This window comes from Cottoperca gobio, chromosome 23 (genome assembly GCF_900634415.1).
Source record: "Cottoperca gobio chromosome 23, fCotGob3.1, whole genome shotgun sequence".
Lineage (NCBI taxonomy): Eukaryota > Metazoa > Chordata > Actinopteri > Perciformes > Bovichtidae > Cottoperca > Cottoperca gobio.
Window position 1 is genome coordinate 6,073,255 of NC_041377.1, and position 21,867 is coordinate 6,095,121.

Sequence of the window (21,867 nt, forward strand, 5' to 3'; positions counted from 1 at the left end):
AATGAGAGCCTTAGTCTTCTTTCCCATTTTGTAGGCCTGGAAATGCCAATGCCATGTTATATGATACTACAGTACATGCATCAGTAACATACTAGTAAAATGTTCATTTAACCTGCTGTTTACATTGCAAGGAAATACTTCAAAAGTACATTAATCAAAACAATAACCTGGTAAAAATCCAATGTACCTTAAGTGTAGTATATCTTTGCTCCACTGATCACTAAATCTTCGTCTTTTTCTCCCTTTCTTTTTAGGTGATCCCTTTATCCCGAGCCTTGTGGATTTACTCGCTGCCTTTATCCAAAGGGATGCTCTATTGATTCCTGCTTTCCAACAAAGCCCATTGATTACAGTGAGGGTGTTGGAATAGCCTTGATCACAGCAATGTCAACACTGCGTCGGAATTTTTCAAGTCAAGAAGGACTACAGTAGAGGAGTGACGGGAGTTTGTGTTTTCAGCTGTTACGTTTAGTATTTCAGATTTCTTTTGCCACATCCATATTAGATTTCTTACGGAGGTTTTTGTGTCATTTTGAGCATGTCTTTTTGATTTGCTTGATTCATTCATTTGAACAAGACTCTTTCATCTCTACGGTATACACAACACATTATTTTACCATGTACGGCAGCTCCCGTTCCGTCTCAAAGCTGGATGTTGTTGGATCCAATGGTAACGGGTCAGTGTCTGGGAGCCCCGGTCGCTCCCCACGACTCCCTCGCTCCCCACGCCTTGGACACCGGCGAAACAGCAGCAGCAGCTCCAGCGGACTAACTGGCTCCTGTAAAACCCTGTCCATGGAGAACATTCAGTCTCTAAATGCTGCCTACGCTACAGGCGGTCCTATGTACTTCACTGACACAGTTGAAGACCCGATCGGCATTGGAAGCCTGGGCAGTGGGCTGAACCCCTCTCTACCAAAAAGCACCATGACCCTGGGCAGGGCAGGGGCCAGGATCCCCTATGGGATACGGGCGGCCATCATGGGCAGCAGTCCTAATATTAACACTGGAGGATGTGGTATGATGCCCAGTGATGCGATAGCATTTGGGGGGGATATGCAAAACCAGCCACAGGCAGCTACTGTGCCTCACTCCATGAGACAGGTGAGGCATCGCAGTGTTTTTGAATTTGGTCACTTTATTCCTCCTTATAATATTTGGCCAGTGTCTGTTTAATTGTTGTCTTCAATTCTTTATGCCCTATATGTTTGACAGTTACAACGTAAAAACATGAATCCCCAGCCATGTTGCATTGTTATCTTTAAAGAAAATTGCTCTTAAATAGCGGACAAAACAGCTGAGCTCGAATGCGTGGATGGAATTGATTTTGGGTGTAGACAATGTTTGTCTCAGCTTTGAGCGAAGAGTCTGAAGTAAACATCAAAACATCAAATCAATTGCACAAACAAAATGTTTTATTTCACATGAATTATACTCCTGTTCAATTTCTAAGGGGAGCTTACTATTTAAGGGTTAAAATGTTCTTCTTAAGTCAAGCCTCAACTAAATAATATAAGAGCTGTGTGGGTATTCATACAGTATGTTTAAATAGACTAAGGTCTGCCCTCCTACTCCCTCTGCACCATTAGTCATAACCTGAGAGTTCATCTCTCCAAGATGTATCTATCTCATACCTCCCTGCTCCACTTATTTCTAATTATTATCTAATAACAATAAATATCCTTTCTTAATCTCTCCCTAACTCTTAGTACCTTCACTAGCTACCAAAGCAGAGTCTGTTTAAAAATTAATTCGACATATTTTTAATTCTTTCGTACACTGCTGTTTGAATGTCAAGATGAATTAAACATTTTTATGGGTTGTTTATATTACAGTTAGGTGTGTACTGTATAAAATAATAGTGTATACAACTTGAAATAATAGCTGTAAAATATTATATTATAAAATATTTGTAGTCTTGACAAGTTTAAGCGTTTCTTTCCATATTTGATTTATCATATTTGGAAAATGTTTATAATGTAAGACGGGAACAGAAATTTGCTGGTGTCTAACATTTTACATTTATGTGTTTGTGTGCGTTACCAGGTGAGAGACGGTGCAATGTCAGACCTACAGACACAGTTAAGAGAAGTGCTGAGAGAGAACGAACTACTGGGCAGAGAAGTAAGGACACGCACACCTTTTTGTATAGATACATTCATTTATTTGACATCATTTATGCTATATTTTATATTGCTGTTTGTTCACCTGTGCGTACCTCTGGGAATTCTGCCGCCCTGAATTTAAAACAAAGTTTATAGCTATAGTAACAAACTAAAAGCCAGTGAATTGAATAAGTAATATTAGGAGGCAAGTTGGTGTTTAATCAATGATTGAGGATTTTTATGGTCCCAATTGATACAAATAAACATTTCTGAAAACAATGTTACAACCTTTGATGTTGATTTCTTTTAGCTGGAGGCTAAAGAGTCCAAGTTGAGCTCCTCTATGAACTCCATCAAGACGTTTTGGAGTCCAGAGCTGAAGAAAGAGAGGGCGCTGAGGAAGGACGAAGCCACAAAGATGTCCTTGTGGAAGGAACAGTACAGAGTGGTGCAGGAGGAAACGCAGGTAAGCAAGAGGCTGTCTGTGTGTTTGCAACTATGTGTGTGTGTGTTTCTGTGGGACAAACACTTGTGAATTGCTGTTTTTGCTCCTTGCTCAGTGTCAAAAAGCAGTTACAAATGGACAGAGACGGAAGAATCGATACGTCAAAAACAATATCCTGACCAGGGTTGGGTTAATTTCATTGCAAAGACTTGGACATTTTATAAACGGATGAAGTGGGGCTGCTTGGTCGGGGACTCCCAGCTGTCTGTTGGTTCAGAAGCCATCTGGATGAGACGGAAACACAGCTAGTCTGGCACGAGGCCGCAATATTATACATGACATGATTCGCACACATACACACTCGCTGCCTCACTGTGACTCATTTCACACGCTGTCATCTCGAAAACCAGCTCGGAAAGTGCTCGGTCCTCGCTACATTTCAGTCATTAACAGGTGCTCTTATCTCTGCGTGTGTGTGTGTGTGTGTGTGCGGTTTAAATTATTCGGGGCTTTGATGTTGCTTCAAATACTTCTAAGACTATTTTACTTACTTTGAATTAAGATGAGGGAAAGCACTTAAAGTTGTGAAATTACATCACCAGATATTAAATCACTCATAAGATTTACAGTCGGTTTGGTACGTGTGTGTGTGTGTGTGTGTGTGTGAACATGTGCAGCGGGCCTGCGTGTGCACATCCATAAAGCTCTGAGTGTGTGTGTGTGTGTGTGTAACTTATTCAAAGTGATGCTGTGTGTGAGAGAACAAAGGAACGGATGATTAGTTGATCAATCTCTTATGTATTTGGCCTCCTGCCACACACTAGAAGAGTGTTGAGACGTGTAAGAGTATTTTCTGATCTCTAATATTGGGAAATATTCTCTCTTTCTTAATCTCTTTCACTTTCAATCCCTTTCTTTCCTCCAGACAAATTATACCCTATAAACCCAAAGCATCCTTTTCATTTCCTGCTCTCATTATCCCGTCACTTTCCTTCTCTCAAATCTCTTTTTTTCCTGTTTGTTTCTGGCTTTCGTCCGTCCCCTCGCTCTTTTTCCTCTCTCTCTCTCTCCATACTCATTCCTCTTCTCTTCTTCTATTTCTGTCACCACAGAGTGAGTCACCCCTCGCTTTTTTCCCCTCCCCCCCACCTTCCCTCCTCTCTCTGTCTTCGGCATCATCTTCGTGTTAGAAATCGAATTAAGTTACCTCCCAGTAATTTTTGGATATGTGTACACACACACACACACACATACAGACATGCACGCTGGGTCACGCCCCTGCTGAGGAATGCACATCTCATCTCCACCTTCTGTTCTTCCTCCCTTTCCTCCTCCCTCCTTCTTTCCCCAACGCTTCCTCACTTATTCACTGCCTCCTTCGCGCTCAGCCCACTAGCTTCACCTCTCTTCCGCCCGCCTCTGTCTTTATCTCTTCCTCTCCTTCTGTCCATTCGCCGCATCACTCCTTTCCTCTCATATTCTTACAATGTGTAACCACAGATTCCAAACCAGAATAACGGACATTCCTAATCTCATGTTTGTTCTTGTTAGGCAGATGGTATAACAATCTACAACACTGTCATACTTTATATAAATGTCTTGTTGTCTGTTGTACATTTAGTTTGGTGTGATTATTCGATATTTCTCGTTTATTAATTAAAGTCATTTATTTAACAAAAAAGCCAAACATTTGCTTGTCCCACGACAAAAAATCGGAGCATTTGCTGCTTTTCTGTGTCTTATGCGGTGTGACTAAAAGATACCATAGTGACAAGAGGGAAGAGGCCCGAATGTTAGGACAGCGCTGCTGCTGCACAGCTGTCTGGGAGAACGTTTGTATGTTGTTTTACATAAGCACTTTCTAACTGCAGAAAGGTGCGTGTGTGGGGAGGATTTTCATGTCTCAGTCAGATTAGATGGGAGGCTCTTTTCGTTCCTTCCCCACCGAGCTTTAAATTACCATTCTCTCCCTCTATACTGCCAGTTGCTTTTTCTTGTCTCTCTTCCCACATCCACAAACTTTCTCTCACCACAGCGTCTCCTCACTGTCACCCCACTCTCCATCTCTTTCTCGCTGGTCTCTCTTCTTCTCTGTCTCACCATTTCACTCCCACTTTCGGACTCTCTCTCCATCACGGCCCCCTGTTCCCTCTCCTCGCTCTCCATCTGGGCCTGTGGAGCATTTTTGACATGGAAGTCAATTCAGTAGAACAGACAGACCCTGGTCTAACAAATGTATTGACCTGCACACAGATGCTCTATTTAGCCCTGGTCAGTGCTGTCTGTCTTCTTTGTCACTTTTAGTGCACCGCCTTGCTTTGGTTGTAGTTGTGCATGTGTGTGTGAGCGTGTTCACCCAATGTGTTCCACCTCTTTGAACAGAGCAGTTAAGTACAATGTTTCAGGCAGAAAGAAAGAGAGGCACAGAAAAAAAAGAAAAAGATGAAGGAATGTCTGGAATGCTGAAGGAAAGCTTTACTTTCTTTTTTCTTTCTGTCCTTCTTTGTGTTAGTTACTAGTACACACACGCGTACACACACACGCACACACACCTTTTGTCTCTTTAGTCTTCAACCCTCTGCACTCTGAACAGTGTTCAGATAGAATTTAATAACTATACACTCAAGCAGCAGTTAACATTCACGATTGTAACCATGACACTCAGGGTTCAGCCCACCATCACTGTTCCCATTCTGTTGCTTAAAATACATCCATGTTATTAAGATTAGTTTAATGCTTATATGATACATTGATAATGTTGTCTTTATGTCTAAAATCTAAACAAAGTGTTCACAATAAGCTGTAATATGATATGCATATTGAACCCCTTAATAATGTTTTTGAACAGACTGTGCTTCTTGCTCTCTGTTCTACATGGTTTGTCCCAGCACAGAATCGTACCAGCTGAACAATAACCACTCTGTCTGTTCATTTCTGGAGCTGCTAGATGCAATCTATCATCTACTGTACTCCAGGCGAGCCATTTGACGTCAGAACTGGTGTGAGAGTGTGTGTGTGTGTGTGTGTGTGTGTGTGTGTGTGTGTGTGTGTGTGTGTGAGAGAAAGAGAGAGAGAGAGAGTGAGAGAGATGGTACATATGTTCAAAAAAGGCTTGTGTGGTGACTAGGTTTGGTCAGCAGTAATACATTTTTTAGGTGTGTCTGAGACTGTACAGGAGTGTGTTTGTGTATGTACATGCATCTACATTTATGTAGCAAGTCTTTCAAATGCATTAATCTGGGCATATGCAAATTGTTATGTGTGTTTGTTTGTGATAGAGAGAGGGAGAGTACTGTACCAGGAGGGAATCTGTGCCCTTGTGTGTTTGTTGGCAGGACAATTGGGCTTTTTGTATTCACAAGTGTGTGTGTGTGTGTGTGTGTGTGTGTGTGTGTGTGTGTGTCTGCAGGCACACATTACATGCTTGTTTGTAATTGTGTATTTGTGTGTGTTAGTATATAGTATGTGCTCATGGAGACAGACTTGTGTGTGTGTGTGTGTGTGTTGGCGTGTGTGTTGGCGAAAGTGCAGCAGTTGCACTGTTTTCATTCTCTTCAATAATTTAGCGTAATACTCAAGGTGCTGGTTGGGGAAAAAAGGTGTGTGTGTGTGTGTGTGGGAGAAAACATGTCTCCTCTATCATAATTCATGAATCTCAATGTGATTGTTTTCTATTTGTCAGTTACATCATATTGTTGTATTGCTGGAGGACTATTTGTTCACAGGTTTTCTTTTCAATGCCAACATTATAAGTAGATTGGCCTATCTTCAGCCTAGAAGCTGTGTTTTTGTAGAATTAAAGTGACAAACCTACTGCTGAGACCAGTGGGCAAAGGGTCTGGTGGTTGCCAGCTCTTTATGTGTGTGTGTGTGTGTGTGTGTGTGTGTGCAAGGAGCTTAACCCAAACAGGCAGGTGAGCGCAGTGCCTGTTACACCTGGGTGGCACTTAACCTTCAGGTCGATAGATGGATGGATGGATGGATACTTTATTTATGACCGAGAAGGAGAGATTGCCTTTCCTCACTTCTCCTTCCTTATTTGTTATCCTTCTTTTTTCTGCCCTTTTTCTCTTTCTTTGCTCAGAGCAACAGACGGAGAAAAGGGGACAGGGACTGGCACGTCAGTGAATTTTCCACTCGATCAACATTGCAGTAACTCAGCCCTCGGGTTAATGCGTAAACGGATAGTGCCTCCCAAACTCTTTTCCATGGAAATGCTGAAACCATCTGAGACGAGTTAATTAATCACAGCCAACAACATTTATTCACTTGGTTTTGTACGAACACACTAAATAAAGAAATTAAAAGACAACACTCTCAGCACTAAATGTTATTACACCTGGATTTGAATTGAGCATCTTGCATTTCTAATTCCATTACTCCAAACTGGCGTTGAATTTGTCCTCATGGGTTCAGATTATCTCCAATCCCATTGAAAAGGATGGTGCCAAGTGATTTCCATTTACTGTACAGAAAGAAAAAAAAAATGTTACCAGCAAGAGTTTCTGTGCCAGCTGGCTGCAAAAAATGCTTTGCCTGGAAATCACTATACCAGCTACATTTGAGAGGAAGAGAAGAGGAGAAGCATGGATCACGAAGATGGATTGATGCGTAAAACGTAGAGAGGAAGAAAGAGGAAATTAAGAAAGTGGATAAGAAGGATAGATCAAATTGGAAAAGCTGGGGACAAGCTCCAGGAAGGAGGGAGGAATCGAGGGAGAGATAAATGGACGGCACGGACGAATTGAGCTGAAAACAGCAGATGAAATGTAGAGAAATGGAAAGACTGATGGGTGTTGATGCGACAGGAGACAAATGGGTGAAGAAAAAGAGGGTGGATGGAAAGATAGAAGAAATAGATTGACTTAAAGAGAGGAGTCGGGGAGGAAAAAGGGAGACTGGGAAAATGGTCAAATTAAAGATGAATGAAGAATAAGATTAGCTGAAAATAGAAGCATTATTGTACTGACTGTCTTGTTATTCATGTTGGTTATAACATTTCATCTGAATTCTTCTGAATTTAATTAGAGGTTTTTTTGACAAAATGACTGCTGGGGCTTGCTGTTAAAAATGTGGATGTAAATCTCTTGGATGGGTGTTACAGATGAGGCAGAAGAAGGGGAAGGATTTATGGAAAGAGAGTCAAAGAGAAACTCACACACACACACACACACACACACACACTCACAAGGATTCTGCAAACATTTTGTGCATTCCTCAGGAGTCACGCTTCTCAACTGCAGATCTACAGCTCTGCATTCTCTGCTGTCTCTCGTTGGTTACATCAGTCAGCTGACCTGCTCATTAGACTGATAAGTTTGTGTGTTTGGCCTTATTACCCAACATCTGACGATGGCCTCATTGCACAGGGAAACTGTGCGTGCACAATCACCATTATTGAACCAGTAAGCATGTAAATTGTGATGACGGCGTGCATGTGATAGTTTGAGTAATTATTTCCTTCATTTTATATTCCAAAGTAATTGTAATTAATCCGTATGATTGTGTTTCATACTCCATCTGATTTTTTTTTTTTTAAGCAATGCCGTGTTCCCAGTTTACAGAAGTTATCTTACAATCTTCTTATTAAAGATACAAATGATTGCTTAAAACTACCCAATCTGTAATAAACCTTCATTTTCCAGCTCCAAGTGCTCATATCTAAAACTGCACAGGACTTATTTTTGTTCACCTTCCCCAAAAATAGTAAAGATGCTTTCGTGTCCACCAGACGGAGACACAAAGATCATTTTGAAACTCATCCTTTCATCAGATATTAGGTAAAAGGACTGACTTATACACATCTGGTTTACTGTAATAGAAATCCCCAGGGAAGAGTCAGCCGAGCCTGACCCTGCGTGTGTGCCTGTTTTTTTTAAATGCTGGCTGCTATACAGTCAACAGTGGAGGGACTGAAGCTGGACTTGGCAGATCTGAATGTGAATGTGTTTGACTGTGAGAATATGACGCAGGAAAAGGCAGCATGCAGACTCAGCAAGTCGACTCAGACTGTCTTTGATACATGATAAAACGTTTCAAATACAGTGACAATCACCTTTTTGCCTACCTTTGTCTTCCTCCTTCTGTTGCCTGCAGTCTGACTCATTATTCATCTCTTGTGTGTGTGCTCATATATGTATACTGTTCGTGTGTGTCCACGGTTAAGTGCGACACCACATTTTAAAGTAAAAATGTCCTAACTAATAGATAAAAACCTCTAAAAAGGTTTGTTTTTTTCATCGCATCTATTATGTCTGCATTCGAGTGTGTGTGTGTGTGTGTGTTCGGTGGGTTTTGTGTGTGTTTTTCCACACATGCTCAGCAGTAACAGATGGTCCTCCAAACCTGTGTGTTTATTTAGTCAGGATGGAGAGATAGGTGAGGAAGAGAAAGAGAGAGGGATGAGAGAAAGAGGGAATAAGGTAAATACAGGGAATGATGGCGGGGGAGAAAAAAGGCAGATGGACGGAGGGAGGGAGAGCGATGAATGGAGTTGAAATGGCAAGATGGAGATTCATGGAGAGAATTGAACTGAGGGAGAGAAGAAAGAAGGAACCTTCTACACTCAGGACAAGAGTCTTATAAAACTTTAACTTTAATGCAGAGAGAGGGAGAACTAGCACTCTCTTCCCTCTGTTTTTCTTTTACAAATGCACAATGTTCATTTTACAGTGGAGACGAGAGAGATTTGAAACTGAAAGGAAAGAGAGCGCCAGTTTTCTGTCTTTTCCTGCAAGGCTGTGATTTTGGGAGCTTTCTCTCAGCGTGTGTGTGTGTGTGTGTGTGTGTGTGTGTGTGTGTGTGTGTGGAGGCCTGCGGTAGCCATGTCTTTCCTTATAAGGAGTGTCTTTGGGAAAAGTTAGTGAGGAATGAACAGAATTACAGTCACTCCCCTTGCTCTTCTGCTGCTATTATTTCTACTCTGCCCCTATACAATCTACCTGTCTGTCTATCTGGTTCAAACTGCTTGGCATCTGTAATTGGCTATTTCTTCTTCATTCTTCCCCCATTTAATCTCTTTCATCCGTACTTATTCTTGTCTCCTTTTGTTTCCGTATACATAATCTGATGCTATTTTCTTCCATCGGCTTGCTCTCCGTCTTAAAAACAAATTAGGGATTTTCTCGCGTTTCTTCCACTCTTTTTATGTTTTGTCCTCCTCTTCGTTATGTTCTTCGTCCTCCACCTTTATCCTCCGAGAAAGAAGAGATGGAGTGTGTTAATCTGCCTGTTGTCTGATGCCTGAGTGGGCGAAACTGCTGACGGTCATTACAGCATGACCGCTGCCTCCAACATTATGTCTGTGTGTGGGCATTATCGTGCACTCCACGCGTGTTTGCCCATCCAAGCGTGTGTATATGTGTTTCTGTCACAGTGTTTGTCTGTGTGTGAGAGGAGGGGGAAGCGTGACTCACCCGACGGGCGCAGAATGATCAAGGGATGAGAAGGAGGAGTAATAACAGAGAGATGGTTAATATTGAACGACAGATGAGCAGTGGCCTGAGGGGGATGACGAGCGGATGGAAAATTGTCACCATATTCACTAACGGGCTCTCCTCTCCTCTCCTCTCTTCATTCTCCTCTCCTCTCCTTCCTTCTCCTCTCCTCTCCTCTCCTCTCCTTCCTTCTTCTCCTCTCCTCTCCTCTCCTTCTTCTTCTCCTCTCCTCTCCTCTCCTTCCTTCTTCTCCTCTCCTTCCTTCTTCTCCTCTCCTCTCCTCTCTTCTTCTCCTCTCCTTCCTTCTCTCTCCTCTCCTCTCCTTCTTCTCCTCTCCTCTCCTTCTTCTCCTCTCCTCTCCTTCTTCTTCTCCTCTCCTCTCCTTCTTCTCTTCATTCTCCTCTCCTCTCCTTCATTCTCCTCTCCTCTCCTCTCCTCTCCTCTCCTCTCCTTCATTCTCCTCTCCTCTCCTCTCCTTCCTTCTTCTCCTCTCCTCTCTTCTTCTCCTCTCCTTCATTCTCCTCTCCTCTCCTCTCTTCCTCTCCTCTCCTCTCCTCTCCTCTCCTCTCCTCTCCTTCCTTCTTCTCCTCTCCTCTCCTCTCTTTTTCTCCTCTCCTTCATTCTCCTCTCCTCTCCTCTCCTCTCCTCTAAATGTGAATTGGAAATATAGAGTCATTGCTCATTAGACAAGACAAGATAAAGGGATCAATAATCAGTAGATATGTTTTTCCATGCTACCTCATTTCAGTCATGTTCTTTTAGTTTGAATTCATGTTTTCTTTTTTGCCAACAATTATTTTACTGCTTCTAAAAATACAGTTACATATTGTATCCCAAATACACATTTCTACTCATAAACTTTCTGTTGCTGAAACCATTAAATGTGTGAGAAGCCCAATAAATCCTTCTAGTGAGGTGGATTCAGGTGTCGACCCAGTGTAGAGAAATCACAATCGGGTCTTGTTGGGCCACATTTGCAACGTCCATGCTACTGAAAACTGGAGCTCAGTTCAATCTGCTTGTCTGTACCGAGTTACGTGCAAAAACAAATCTGGAACCACTGCCGTAATGGACTGGGTGCTAGGGATGCACGATATTGGGTCGACTGTCTCGTGCTCATACAGTACACAGGCAGTGAACACTCTTCAATCAAATTCTAGTTTTGATTTGTTGAACGTCACTGGCATCAAGATCATTTTACCGTCTCGCACTCGTTTACATCAGCTTGATGAATTTATCCGTGCCTCCCTGAGACATCTGAAGGAAACGTTTGTCATCTTGATGAGTTTTCTTGTTTGTGTGTTTGTCACATTCGTACGCAGTTTACATTTATTTATTTTTAACGCTATGCGATCATTTAAAGTTTGAAAATAAACTGAAAACTAGTGTAAATATAGTGATGAGCATTATGGGAAATAATCATTACATGGTTTTTAATATCAGATTTCATTACCTGTTTTGCTTTGCGTGCTGCTGCACGACTTGTTTGTGTCTGTGGTCCGTCTCACTGTAATATGAACGTGTGAGTGTGTCCGGAATGTCTCTGGATGCACGTGTGTTTGCATGTCTGTCACAGTCCCCCGTGTATTCAGAAAGGGTCTGACGGGGTCAAAGGTGAAGGAGCGAAAGACGACTCGGCAGAAACTGAGAAGAAAAACACAACTTGTACTCTAACCCTCTTTCTATCTCCTCCTCTTTTTATCCCTCCTTCTATTTCTGCTGGATACAATTAACACACTGTTTTCGCTGCTTTCTCTTTATCTCTCCCTCTCTGTTTTTCTTTCCTGCTTCCTTTTTATATTTCAATCTCTCTTTTCCTTCCCTCTCTTGTGGTCTGGCATTTCTCAGCTCTACATTCCAGCTGAGTGTGTGTGTGTGTGTTGGAGGGGGAGTACTGACACATCCCCTGTGTGTGAGTGTGTGTGAATCTGAATTATTTGAAGTTGTGTGAGTGTTCACACTGTATTTAGCAACACACTGATTTGTGGAGTCATAGTTTGCATGAAGACGTGGGGGTTAAACCAGAGAGTGGGAAAGATGCTGTCTGTCTGTCTGTCTGTCTGTCTGTCTGTCTGTCTGTCTGTCTGTGTCTCTCAGTCTTCAGGGAAGTCCTATAAATGTCAGAGTCAGCTGTCTACGCGTGTGTGTGTGTGTGTGTGTGTGCAGAGCTACTGTATTAGCCGGCAGACAAACTCACTCACCCACACAAACAAACACAATAAGAAGAGGAAAGTATTTTGTGTATTATCACAATATTCTGTACACTTGTCTCAATGGAAATATAAAAATGAACAAGACAAAGCAGGAAACACACTGCCCTGGCTGCCATGCTACACACAGCAGTACTACAGTATTGTCATATAAAGACAGTTGATTTGATCATTTCTAATTACCTTTCATCCTGTTCTTTTTGTCGGTTTGACCGATCGCTATCTCTTCTCCTTTCTCTTCCTTAAAATCTAAGGATGTTTTCTTTGTCTCCCCTCTCATCCATCTCTTTCCCTTTTCCTTTAATCTTATTCTCTCCCTCGTCAACGTTGATTAACGATAGGGAAATGGAGCGATAACATCCCTTAACTTTAAAAAATAAAAATGTATCTACTGTGCACGTCTATCTATTATTATTATTATTATTATTATTATTATTATTATTATTTTTATCTCTGGAAATACTCCGTGACTCGTGGCAATGGCCTGCCTGTTGTCTAGGTTATGTGTGACGCATTTTACGATAGCCTGGGGACATGATAGTGCACACACACACACACACACACACACACACACACACACACACACACACACACACACACACAGTTTAAACTCTTCTCTTGTCTGACTCAGGGGTAGTCATGTCACGTTGTCCTCATCCATAATGGTAGTGATACTAATCTGCCAGCACACTTTTATCACACACTCAATCAGTCACTCAAGATAACTTGCACACACACTGAATAATGTGTCACAGTCAGCCAGTCACTCACACACATGTCATCCTGGATCTATATTGTGTATTGTACTCGAAGTACAAATCAATAAAATGTAGTGATTTTTAAAACAAACTTATTGATCTATGGATCACTGCAGACATGTGATGTTTTTTTGTATAGCTCAATATCATTTAGTGCCGGTTTAACTTAGTGCCTGATTGCATTGAAATCATTTTAATGTAAGTTAACATGAGGCCAGGGTTTACTGTGACACTAAAACACTGAATGTTGATCCTGTGTTTTGGATCGGCGAATCCTGACTAAATTCCAGACCTGGCTCAAGATCTCTAAGAAAACAAAATAAAACACTGCAAAACCAACGGTCTATGTTCTGATGTTCCATTTATTAAGTAAGTTCCTTATCAGCTTTACAGTGAAAACAGCGTGAGCACAGCAGGAACGATGTCCTTTTGCCCTTTAACTTACCTCAGTTCCTCCTGGTAATCCCCAAGTGCTCCCAAGACACCTGGGAGATATAATACCTAGGTGGAAAAATGTTATCCTTGCTATTGTTGCAAAGCCAGCATTACTGCAGCAGATGGTCCCGAGTGATGTCCAATATCCATCAAATTACCACAAACCAGATGACACACATTGAATTCAGAGTCTTCATGTGCTGCCTCGGTTGTTGGGCAGTTTCTTGTATTGCCTCGTCCGTTACATAAGTTTGGAAAGCCCAAAATCTCAGTTTCTTGTACAATAGAGGTCGATACACTGATTAACAACCACGTCAGACCTCTGCTGAAGTTTTATTGTCCTGTTGTGCAATGGAACTGTAAAAACCTTACTACGTACTTCATTAATCTCCTCAGCAGCGTCACAACAACCTCCACACTCCCCTGTTAACATTTATACATCTAAATTTGACTTTTCTTTCTCTCCCTCCAGCATTTTCAGTGCACCATCCAGGCTTTACAAGATGAGCTCAGAATCCAGCGAGACCTCAACCAGCTCTTCCAGTCCGACTACTCCGAGTCCGGTCACCTCGGACACCAGCCAATCCCACCTCAGGAAATGACAGAGGAGAACTTCCTGCATCTCCACGGCGAGTACGAGCGTCATGTCAAAGAGCTCTTCCTCCTGAGGAAGACTGTGGAAGAAATGGAGCTGAGGATAGATACACAGAAACACACGCTAACTGCCAGGTAAAGTGTGAAATGTACTGTTAAACGGTTTCGTGTTGCCATTTTAGGCCGCCAAGGTGTGAAGTGCAGCTTTGAATCCACTCGTTTCGTTTCCGACAGGGATGAATCCATAAAGAAGTTACTGGAAATGTTGCAGAGCAAAGGCCTGTCGTCACGGGCAACCGAGGAGGACCATGAACGGACGAGGCGACTGGCCGACGCTGAGATGACCATCCACCAACTGGAGGGCCTACTGGAGCAAAAAGACAAGGAGATGCTACAACTCAGAGAGGTGCGTGCGTGTGCGTGTGTGACTGGCCAAGAAGAAACAAAGTGCATTCGAGCATTCCCATGTGTGTGGGTGTGTGCAAATCAAACCATGTCATGTCCAGACAAGGCCTTCGGCTATTTCCACTGTTGGCTCATAATTCTGTTTTAATACAACACAGTAACATCAACCGACACAGGAATGCACACGTTATCCTACTTTGTCTCTTTTCTAACATCTCTCAGTTGTTTTAACTCGCGGTTCAGCAACACGTTTGTTGTTTTATACAACAGCTCCCTCTAGTGGTCAGATGTTGTTTATGAACGACAAATGATTAAAGATGGACGTCACAACGTGTTTATTTCAGTATGCAAAATGCCCTTCATGCACTTTAATGCATATTTCCTGAACACATTCATTTTCAGGAGCAATACCTCACATCATGTATGGCAGCTCAATTTACAAACAGAAAATTAAATAAAGTATACAGGGTAAATAAAACAAACTGTATTTAATTGCAAAAGTTGGTAAGAGCCACTAGGTGGACAACTGCTTCAATTAAACTGAAAAATATACAAAACAACTGATCTCAGACCAGCCTTTAATGACGGGCTCCAAATGCCACACAGTTTCTGGCTCATGTTGCTTCACATTGCATTGAGTGCTGGACATACTTTCTGTTTTTTTAACACACATTGTTAATCTCAAAGCAGAAAACACCTCAGAAAAACAGGAATGAGATTATGCAATATCCAGAGGATAGTTTCAGTATAGGTTAAAAGTGCAAATTACAGAAGTAAATAAAGTGTCTTTTGTCTTGCAGACTTCCTGCTGCACTGTTGACACTTCTTTTTTGGCTATTTTTATTTTATTTCACCAATTAACAGACCAACCCTTGTAACTCCCTGCAGCTATTTTCAAAAATATTCAAAAATGTCCGTAGTTGGGACGAAGCTGATGTACAGCAGTAAAGAGAGTTCTGTATGGGAGCAATGAAAATGTAACGACCTCGGACACCGGGAAGGAAGACTCAAATGCACGACGCCAGAAACAGATGTAAAGTGTAAAATAAAATACTTTACTTGCAAACGGGTAGCATAAAACGCTCACAAGGAGGATATACAAACATAACGAGACAAACTGGCACACGACAAGGGGAGACAGGACTATTTATACATGAGGTGAGTGGGCACAGGTGGAAACAATCAGGGTCTTGGCAGACGCTGACGATGGCGGGAAACCACACAAAGGCAGGAAGTAAGGGGATCTGGAATGAGGGACAAGAGGTAGGTACAAAATAAAACAGGAAGTGAAAGGACAGACCGTGACTGACAAGACTGGACGTAAGACATGGTGGCTACAACATGAAAACTTTAGCAAACTCGACAAGACATGAAATTTTACAAATATTACATTTAGTATTCAGTCGTGATTACATTTTATAATTGTATATCCTGCTTATGAGATTTAATTTAGTTCTAATTAACACTTCCCAGGAAGTGATAACCAAACGAGGGAATATCTAAGTGTGTGTGTGTGTGTGTGTGTGTGTGTGTGTGTATGTTTGTGTGGTCATGAGCATTCATAGCATACTAGCGCCTGAAGCTACCCTACTATCCCTTTCATATATGTGTGTTTTTGTGCTGCCTGGCTCATGCTGTCTGTGTCAGCCTCTAAGTGTGTTTCCTCCAAAGAAAAGCAGTGATGCATACGTTGCTACGTCCTCCCCTCTGCTTTCATTCCCTCCCTCTCTTGTACTCTTTCTCCCTGTCCTTTCTTTTCTCTTTTTGTGCCTTTACATCTTTACACCACTACACTCCCCCTTCTTTCTCTCCCCTTTGCTCTCACTTCATTTGACTAGTGAGTTGAGATGTGGTAACAACAGCCAGACTGATAGGATTTCGCTGCATGTAGCTCAGTAAATTAGGCTAGTTAAAACTTGGACTTTGGAGAATTTGGGGAGTTTTAAGAACAGAAATGTAGTGTAGATCTACCAAATTCTTGTAGGGAGTGATTTTTGCTGCTATAGGACATTAAACTGGCACCCTGTAGTTTAATGTTCAAGCACTTGAAGCCATAGGACTGGATTTCTTCATTTAAATGGACTTGTTTTGTTTTATTAGGACTTTTTTTTAGATTCTAGGCCATTTTAGATTTGGTTTGAACTTGAAGTCTTCAAAGCTGGGAGCTATATCATTGAATTAGCACCATTAGAGGCTGTCAGAATAGAACTTTCATTCACATTTAAGGGCTGAAACAGCGTTCCTCACAGTTGGAAGGATGTGGGATGGACGGATCGACCCAAGAAGGCTAAAAGCCAGCTCCTCTGCGAGAGGGAGACACTTTATTCCGGCCTCCCCCTCCATCCCCATCTCTCCCTCTTTCCCAGTTTCTCCCTCCATCCCTAATCCACCTCCTTTCCACGTGTCTCCCTCCTTTCACCCCTCTCCTCCTTTCTCCCCCTCACGCCATCACCACCTGTGCTCCTCGCCCTCCTTCCCCGCACCTTCCCCTCGTTCCCATCGCCGCTCCATCCATCCCGTCGTCTTCCCCTGCCGTCCTCCCCACTATCCCTCTTTCGTCGTCGCCTCCTCCGTCCATCCTGCCCTCCAGCACTCGCCGTCCTTCCCTGTTCCCACTCCCCGGCCTACACCGGCCATTCAGCCCTCCCTGCATCCCTCTCCGTCAGTCGCTGTGGGCTTCCGTCCTGGCCCACGACCTTCTCCTCCCTCACTCCATCCCTCTGTGTCTCCCACTCTGTCGCCCGCTGACCATCGTGGTGTCTGTGTCTCTCAGGAGCTGCACAGGAGATACGAAGCAGCTCCAGAATCAACAAAGACCAAGGCCCTGCAGACGGTCATCGAAATGAAGGTAAACATGTGCTGCTGATTGCTTCATGTGTGTCTGTGCTTTACATTCAAATCAGCACCACTTTATTCTATAGTATGGTAAATGTATAAAATCAGAAATATTGTATGTACTGGATACTTGCAATATTTCTTGTTAAGGATTCCTCAAAGTTTGTCCAGCAGAGACCACTGACAAGTTAATAACAAAACAGATTTAAAGGGGTTTGTATCAAAAATGACTATCAGCCGAAGTATAGTAATCAGATTTTACATGAAGAAGCTCCCAAAGCTTGTATCTGGTATCAGCCTCATGCTGCATATCTGTCAGGCTTTATTCATCATCAATCAATGTACTCATAAGGTTTTTGTTTTTTCAATAGTATGATTCCTGATACATAATCTAAAGCCAACACTTCAAAGCAGTTACGGAGTCAGAATTTTGGCATTTCAATAACAGTACAATGTGTTAAGTATCAATCAAATCAAATTGTATTTATATAGCCCAATATCACAAATTGCACATTTGTCTCAGTGTGCTTTACAGACTGTACAGCATACGACACCCTCTGTCCTTAGACCCTCGCAGAGCACAAGGAAAACCCCCCCAAAATAAACCCCACAATTATCGGGGGATAGAAAGTAACAAACCTCAGGGAGAGCAACTGAGGAGGGATCCCTCTCCCAGGACGGACACACGTACAATAGATATCTTGTGTACAGAATAAAGTACAATTTCATTATATTATATTTCTTCCTACTCAACCAAAACAATTATCAAAACTCCCAATATAACTCCAATTGCTCCCTCTGGTGGAGGCACAGATGTTTAAACCTGCACACAGTAAATAGGTGTTTCTGGTAGCCTTCTAAACTGTGTCCAGTATAAGAGCTCAGACTCTGACACATTAAAGGCTATACTTAAAGGATTAAAGGGTGCACAATGCAGACATGTTCAGTTCACAGTGCATCTCTAAACCAGCTAGTTTGGTTATTGCAAATACTAAAGATTAAGGCTGTAAATTCTGTTAGTAATTCAGTATTAGCTGTGCAGCACAGCACGCTTCTCAATCTAGCAGGATGTTACCTTTCATATGGCTTTTCTTTGATTGACTTTCCAGCTCAGCTCATCAGTCTGAAATACCAAAGGGATATATTTCATTCATTGATAGTATTTATGGCCGTGGTTCAGTAAATCACACCTTAACATGAACATGTTGATGTCCTGCCAGGATGCAAAGATCAGCTCAATGGAGCGCGGCATGAGAGAGCTGGAGGAGGAGGTGAACATGCTCAAGTCCAACGGAGCTCTGAGCAGCGAGGAGAGGGAGGAGGAGATCAAGCAGATGGAGGTCTACAGATCCCACTCCAAGTTCATGAAGAACAAGGTGACAGATACAAACACACACACACACACACACACACACACACCTCGTCTCACCATTGTTTTCTTTTCATGTTTCGAAAGATTGCAGGATTCTTTTTTTTGCTGGGGAGAAACTTGACTTCTTTACATTTGACGGATACAACTTTAGTATCAGGAACAGACGGGGTTACTGCAGGAGCCATGCTCATTAAAACAAACCACTACTTCATGCTTGTTTGAGTTGAAATGTGCTTGTTTTTGTTTTTGTCTTTTTTTATTTAGCATGCATTCTTAGATGTTTATAGTAACACATCAAATGCCTTACATCTTTTTTTATCTTTTTTGGAAATTCAGACATCCTCAGCGTATTTGCAGTCTTAAAACGTATTACACGGCAGCTGTGTTGCAGTTTTAAATCAACAGCTTTAATAAGCACCATAAGTACATTTGTGCTGAAACTAACTGTTGTTTTCATTATCGATTAATCTGCTGATTCTTTTTCTAGATTAATCGTTTGGTCTTTTAAAATAGTGAAAAATGTCAATCCAGTTTCTCAGTCGAAGGACAAGTCTTGTTTTGTCAGTCCAAAACCCAAAGATATTCAGTTTAATTTAAAACAGTAAAAGCAGGAAATCTCCATATTTGAGAGTCTGAAAACTTTGTCTGACATTTCTGTATGAAAAATCCATTATCAAAATAGTTGGCGATCATCTTACCGTAGATCGACTAACTGATTGGTCGACTAATCCCTGCAGCTGTAGTTCACATCTAAGGAACGGCTTTAGTAAAATTGCTTCAATGGACATGCCACTATGAAACAATATTCGGCATAAGGAAGCCATAGAAACAGTTCATATGAGTGTATTCAGATTAAAACTACAGTATCAATAACCTAGATTTTAAGTTTAGGTATCGATTACTTTATTTTATGTCATTGTCAATAAAGTTATGTACCAGAAAAAATGATGGTAGGTTTAATGATTGTTCATTTAGCGATACATCAATGAAAAACATACAGGCACATGTCAAGTAACAGCATGATGTGTATGTATGAGAACCTAGACTGTTAAGTTTTCATATGTCAATTCATGGTCCTTCATTTTCTAAATGTTACATCGACATTAAACCCGTATTACTCGCTGACACAGGATGTACGGTAGGTGGGTTTCAGGCAGCATTTCAGCATGTGAGGTGTTTGGATATGCCGTTTGTGTCAGACTGGTCTGTGACGGCTGATGTGTTGTGGTCATGGTGACGCCTTCCTCCCCTGCCAGGTTGAGCAGCTGAAGGAAGAGCTAACTCACAGCCAATCAGAGAAGGAGGAGCTAAGGCAACGAGCCAATGAGCTCCAGCAGGAGGTGTCCGCAGTAAGAGACGCACCTGTGTATCTGTTTGCTCTTTCTAAATCTCTCCCTCTTTCTGTCTCCCAGGTTGGCTGGGTAATGGCTGCTGCTTGAGTAGATTAGTAGAATCCTAATAGTGTGACTGTGTGTTCAGACAGCAGTAAGCAACTATAACTCTAAACAGCTATACTTTTGTCTATGACCAGTGGCTGTTGACAGTAATAGTTGTTTCAAGCAGTCTGAACAGTCTAAATACACTTCCAGCTGGGAATCCGGCTGTGTTGTGCTGCAGTATCTCTAACCTGCTTGTCTTTCTTCTTGCATGAGGTTTCTCTCCACTAGTGTCTTGGATTAGTTTGCTGAGGATTTTATATGTGTATATACTAATTGTCTTGTGTGGTCCATTTTTTTTGTGGTCCCAGAACAAATGTTATGAGTCTCTTATAGAGATTAAACCGTTCATGTTTTGTTTTTTAAACTCATATTAGGATCACTGAAAGAATGGACCCTGACCTTCTTATACAGTACAAATAAGTATTTAGGAAATATGTTTTAATAGGCATGTATTACTGCACTTGATGTGTGTCTAACTGTTCTTTGCTTTTCAGGCTAGTTCTTCTTCTTTTTACACAAAAAGTCCTAAATGTATCTAGATTATACTTGATCCAACTCACAGCTTCCTGAGCATCAATCAACACAGTAGACCATGAAGAAGGCCACTCATAATACACTTTATTCCATATACATTTGGATGTGGATGAGGAGAGCTTATTATAGCTCCTCTCTTTTCAAGAACTATCAGTGAATGCCTTTAAGCAAGGCACTGAACCCTAAGGTGGCCCAGGGGCACTGCGCAGTGACTTTGCTTGCCAATATGTGAAACTACTCAAATGTGAATTGGAGCATTCGTTCTGTTGGTCTTCTACAATGGAGTCATGAGAAATGGCTAAAACCCTACCACACACCGTACACGACTGCTCACTTAATAAAGCTTTTAGTGGATTTTAATACAAGTAAGCATGTAATCCTCTTTAGTAGACACTCTAACTGGGTTTTTCCTTCTTTCTATCCCCCCTCTCTTCCTGTGTGTGTGTGTGTCTGTGTGTGTCTGTGTCTGTGTGTGTGTGTGACTCAGATGGAACAAGCAAAGCAGGATCTGGGTCGTAAGGACAGCGAGCTGTTGGCTTTCAGGACCAAACTGGAAACTCTGAACAATCAGTTTTCTGACAGTAAACAACACGTGGATGTACTCAAGGAGTCACTCACTGCCAAGGAACAGAGAGCGGCTATACTGCAGACTGAGGTACAGTTACTATGACTTATTACAAGAAAATTGATTTTTGGTTCATAAATATTCATTTCCATTGAGTTTCACTTGTGTGTGCGTGCACAGGTGGATGCGCTGCGTCTCCGTCTAGAGGAAAAGGAATCTCTCCTCGCTAAAAAGAGTCAACAGATATCAGAGCTGACAGAGGAGAAAAGCACTCAGCAGGGAGAGATCAGCGACCTCAAAGACATGCTGGACGTCAAGGAGCGCAAAGTTAACGTGCTGCAGAAGAAGGTAAGAAATCACCAAATAATTATTTGATTTCCAAAGCAAGCTGGAGTGCACGCAAAATCTTTATGATCTTGTTGGATATTTGGAGGTAAGCAGTCGATGCTGCGTTGTTGTTTTTGCAAGTCTTACAGATTGCAATCAAACAATGTGAGCACTACTGTGACGTCATCCTAATTGGATTTCCTGTTTGTATAATTTTAGTGTCCATAGGTGGCACTATTTTTGTTGTCTGCTATCGCTGCTCATGCTACCTACCAGTACTTCTTCTTTACTGCCACTAAAATAGTTAAACTCATCACTTCCTATTCGATAGATTAATTTCTCCCGGAAAGACTTTTTGGAGATTTAAGAACAGCAAAACGATGAAGAGTAGAAAGAATAGAAATAGT

At 41.9% G+C, this 21,867-nt stretch overlaps 1 protein-coding gene across 11 annotated transcripts in view; it reads left to right on the forward strand.

Annotated features, from left to right (window-relative positions):
* The window catches only part of LOC115028232 (ELKS/Rab6-interacting/CAST family member 1-like), a 106,794-nt gene that overhangs the window by 8,908 nt on the left and 76,019 nt on the right, over nt 1–21,867 (forward strand). For 4 of the 11 annotated variants that reach the window (XR_003834545.1, XR_003834546.1, XM_029461834.1 and 1 more), the window contains exons 2-10: nt 255–1,104; nt 2,047–2,124; nt 2,416–2,571; nt 13,862–14,118; nt 14,218–14,389; nt 17,162–17,236; nt 18,444–18,599; nt 21,056–21,223; nt 21,314–21,481. Coding sequence is in view for 8 of the 11 variants with exons in the window: in XM_029461834.1 (XP_029317694.1) it covers nt 619–1,104; nt 2,047–2,124; nt 2,416–2,571; nt 13,862–14,118; nt 14,218–14,389; nt 17,162–17,236; nt 18,444–18,599; nt 21,056–21,223; nt 21,314–21,481 (1,716 nt within the window). In the remaining 3 variants the exon portion in view is untranslated. Of the gene's footprint in view, nt 1–254; nt 1,105–2,046; nt 2,125–2,415; nt 2,572–13,861; nt 14,119–14,217; nt 14,390–17,161; nt 17,237–18,443; nt 18,600–19,851; nt 19,945–21,055; nt 21,224–21,313; nt 21,482–21,867 lie in introns of those variants that run through there. The other 7 variants (XR_003834544.1, XM_029461832.1, XM_029461840.1 and 4 more) reach the window with 3 other exon arrangements.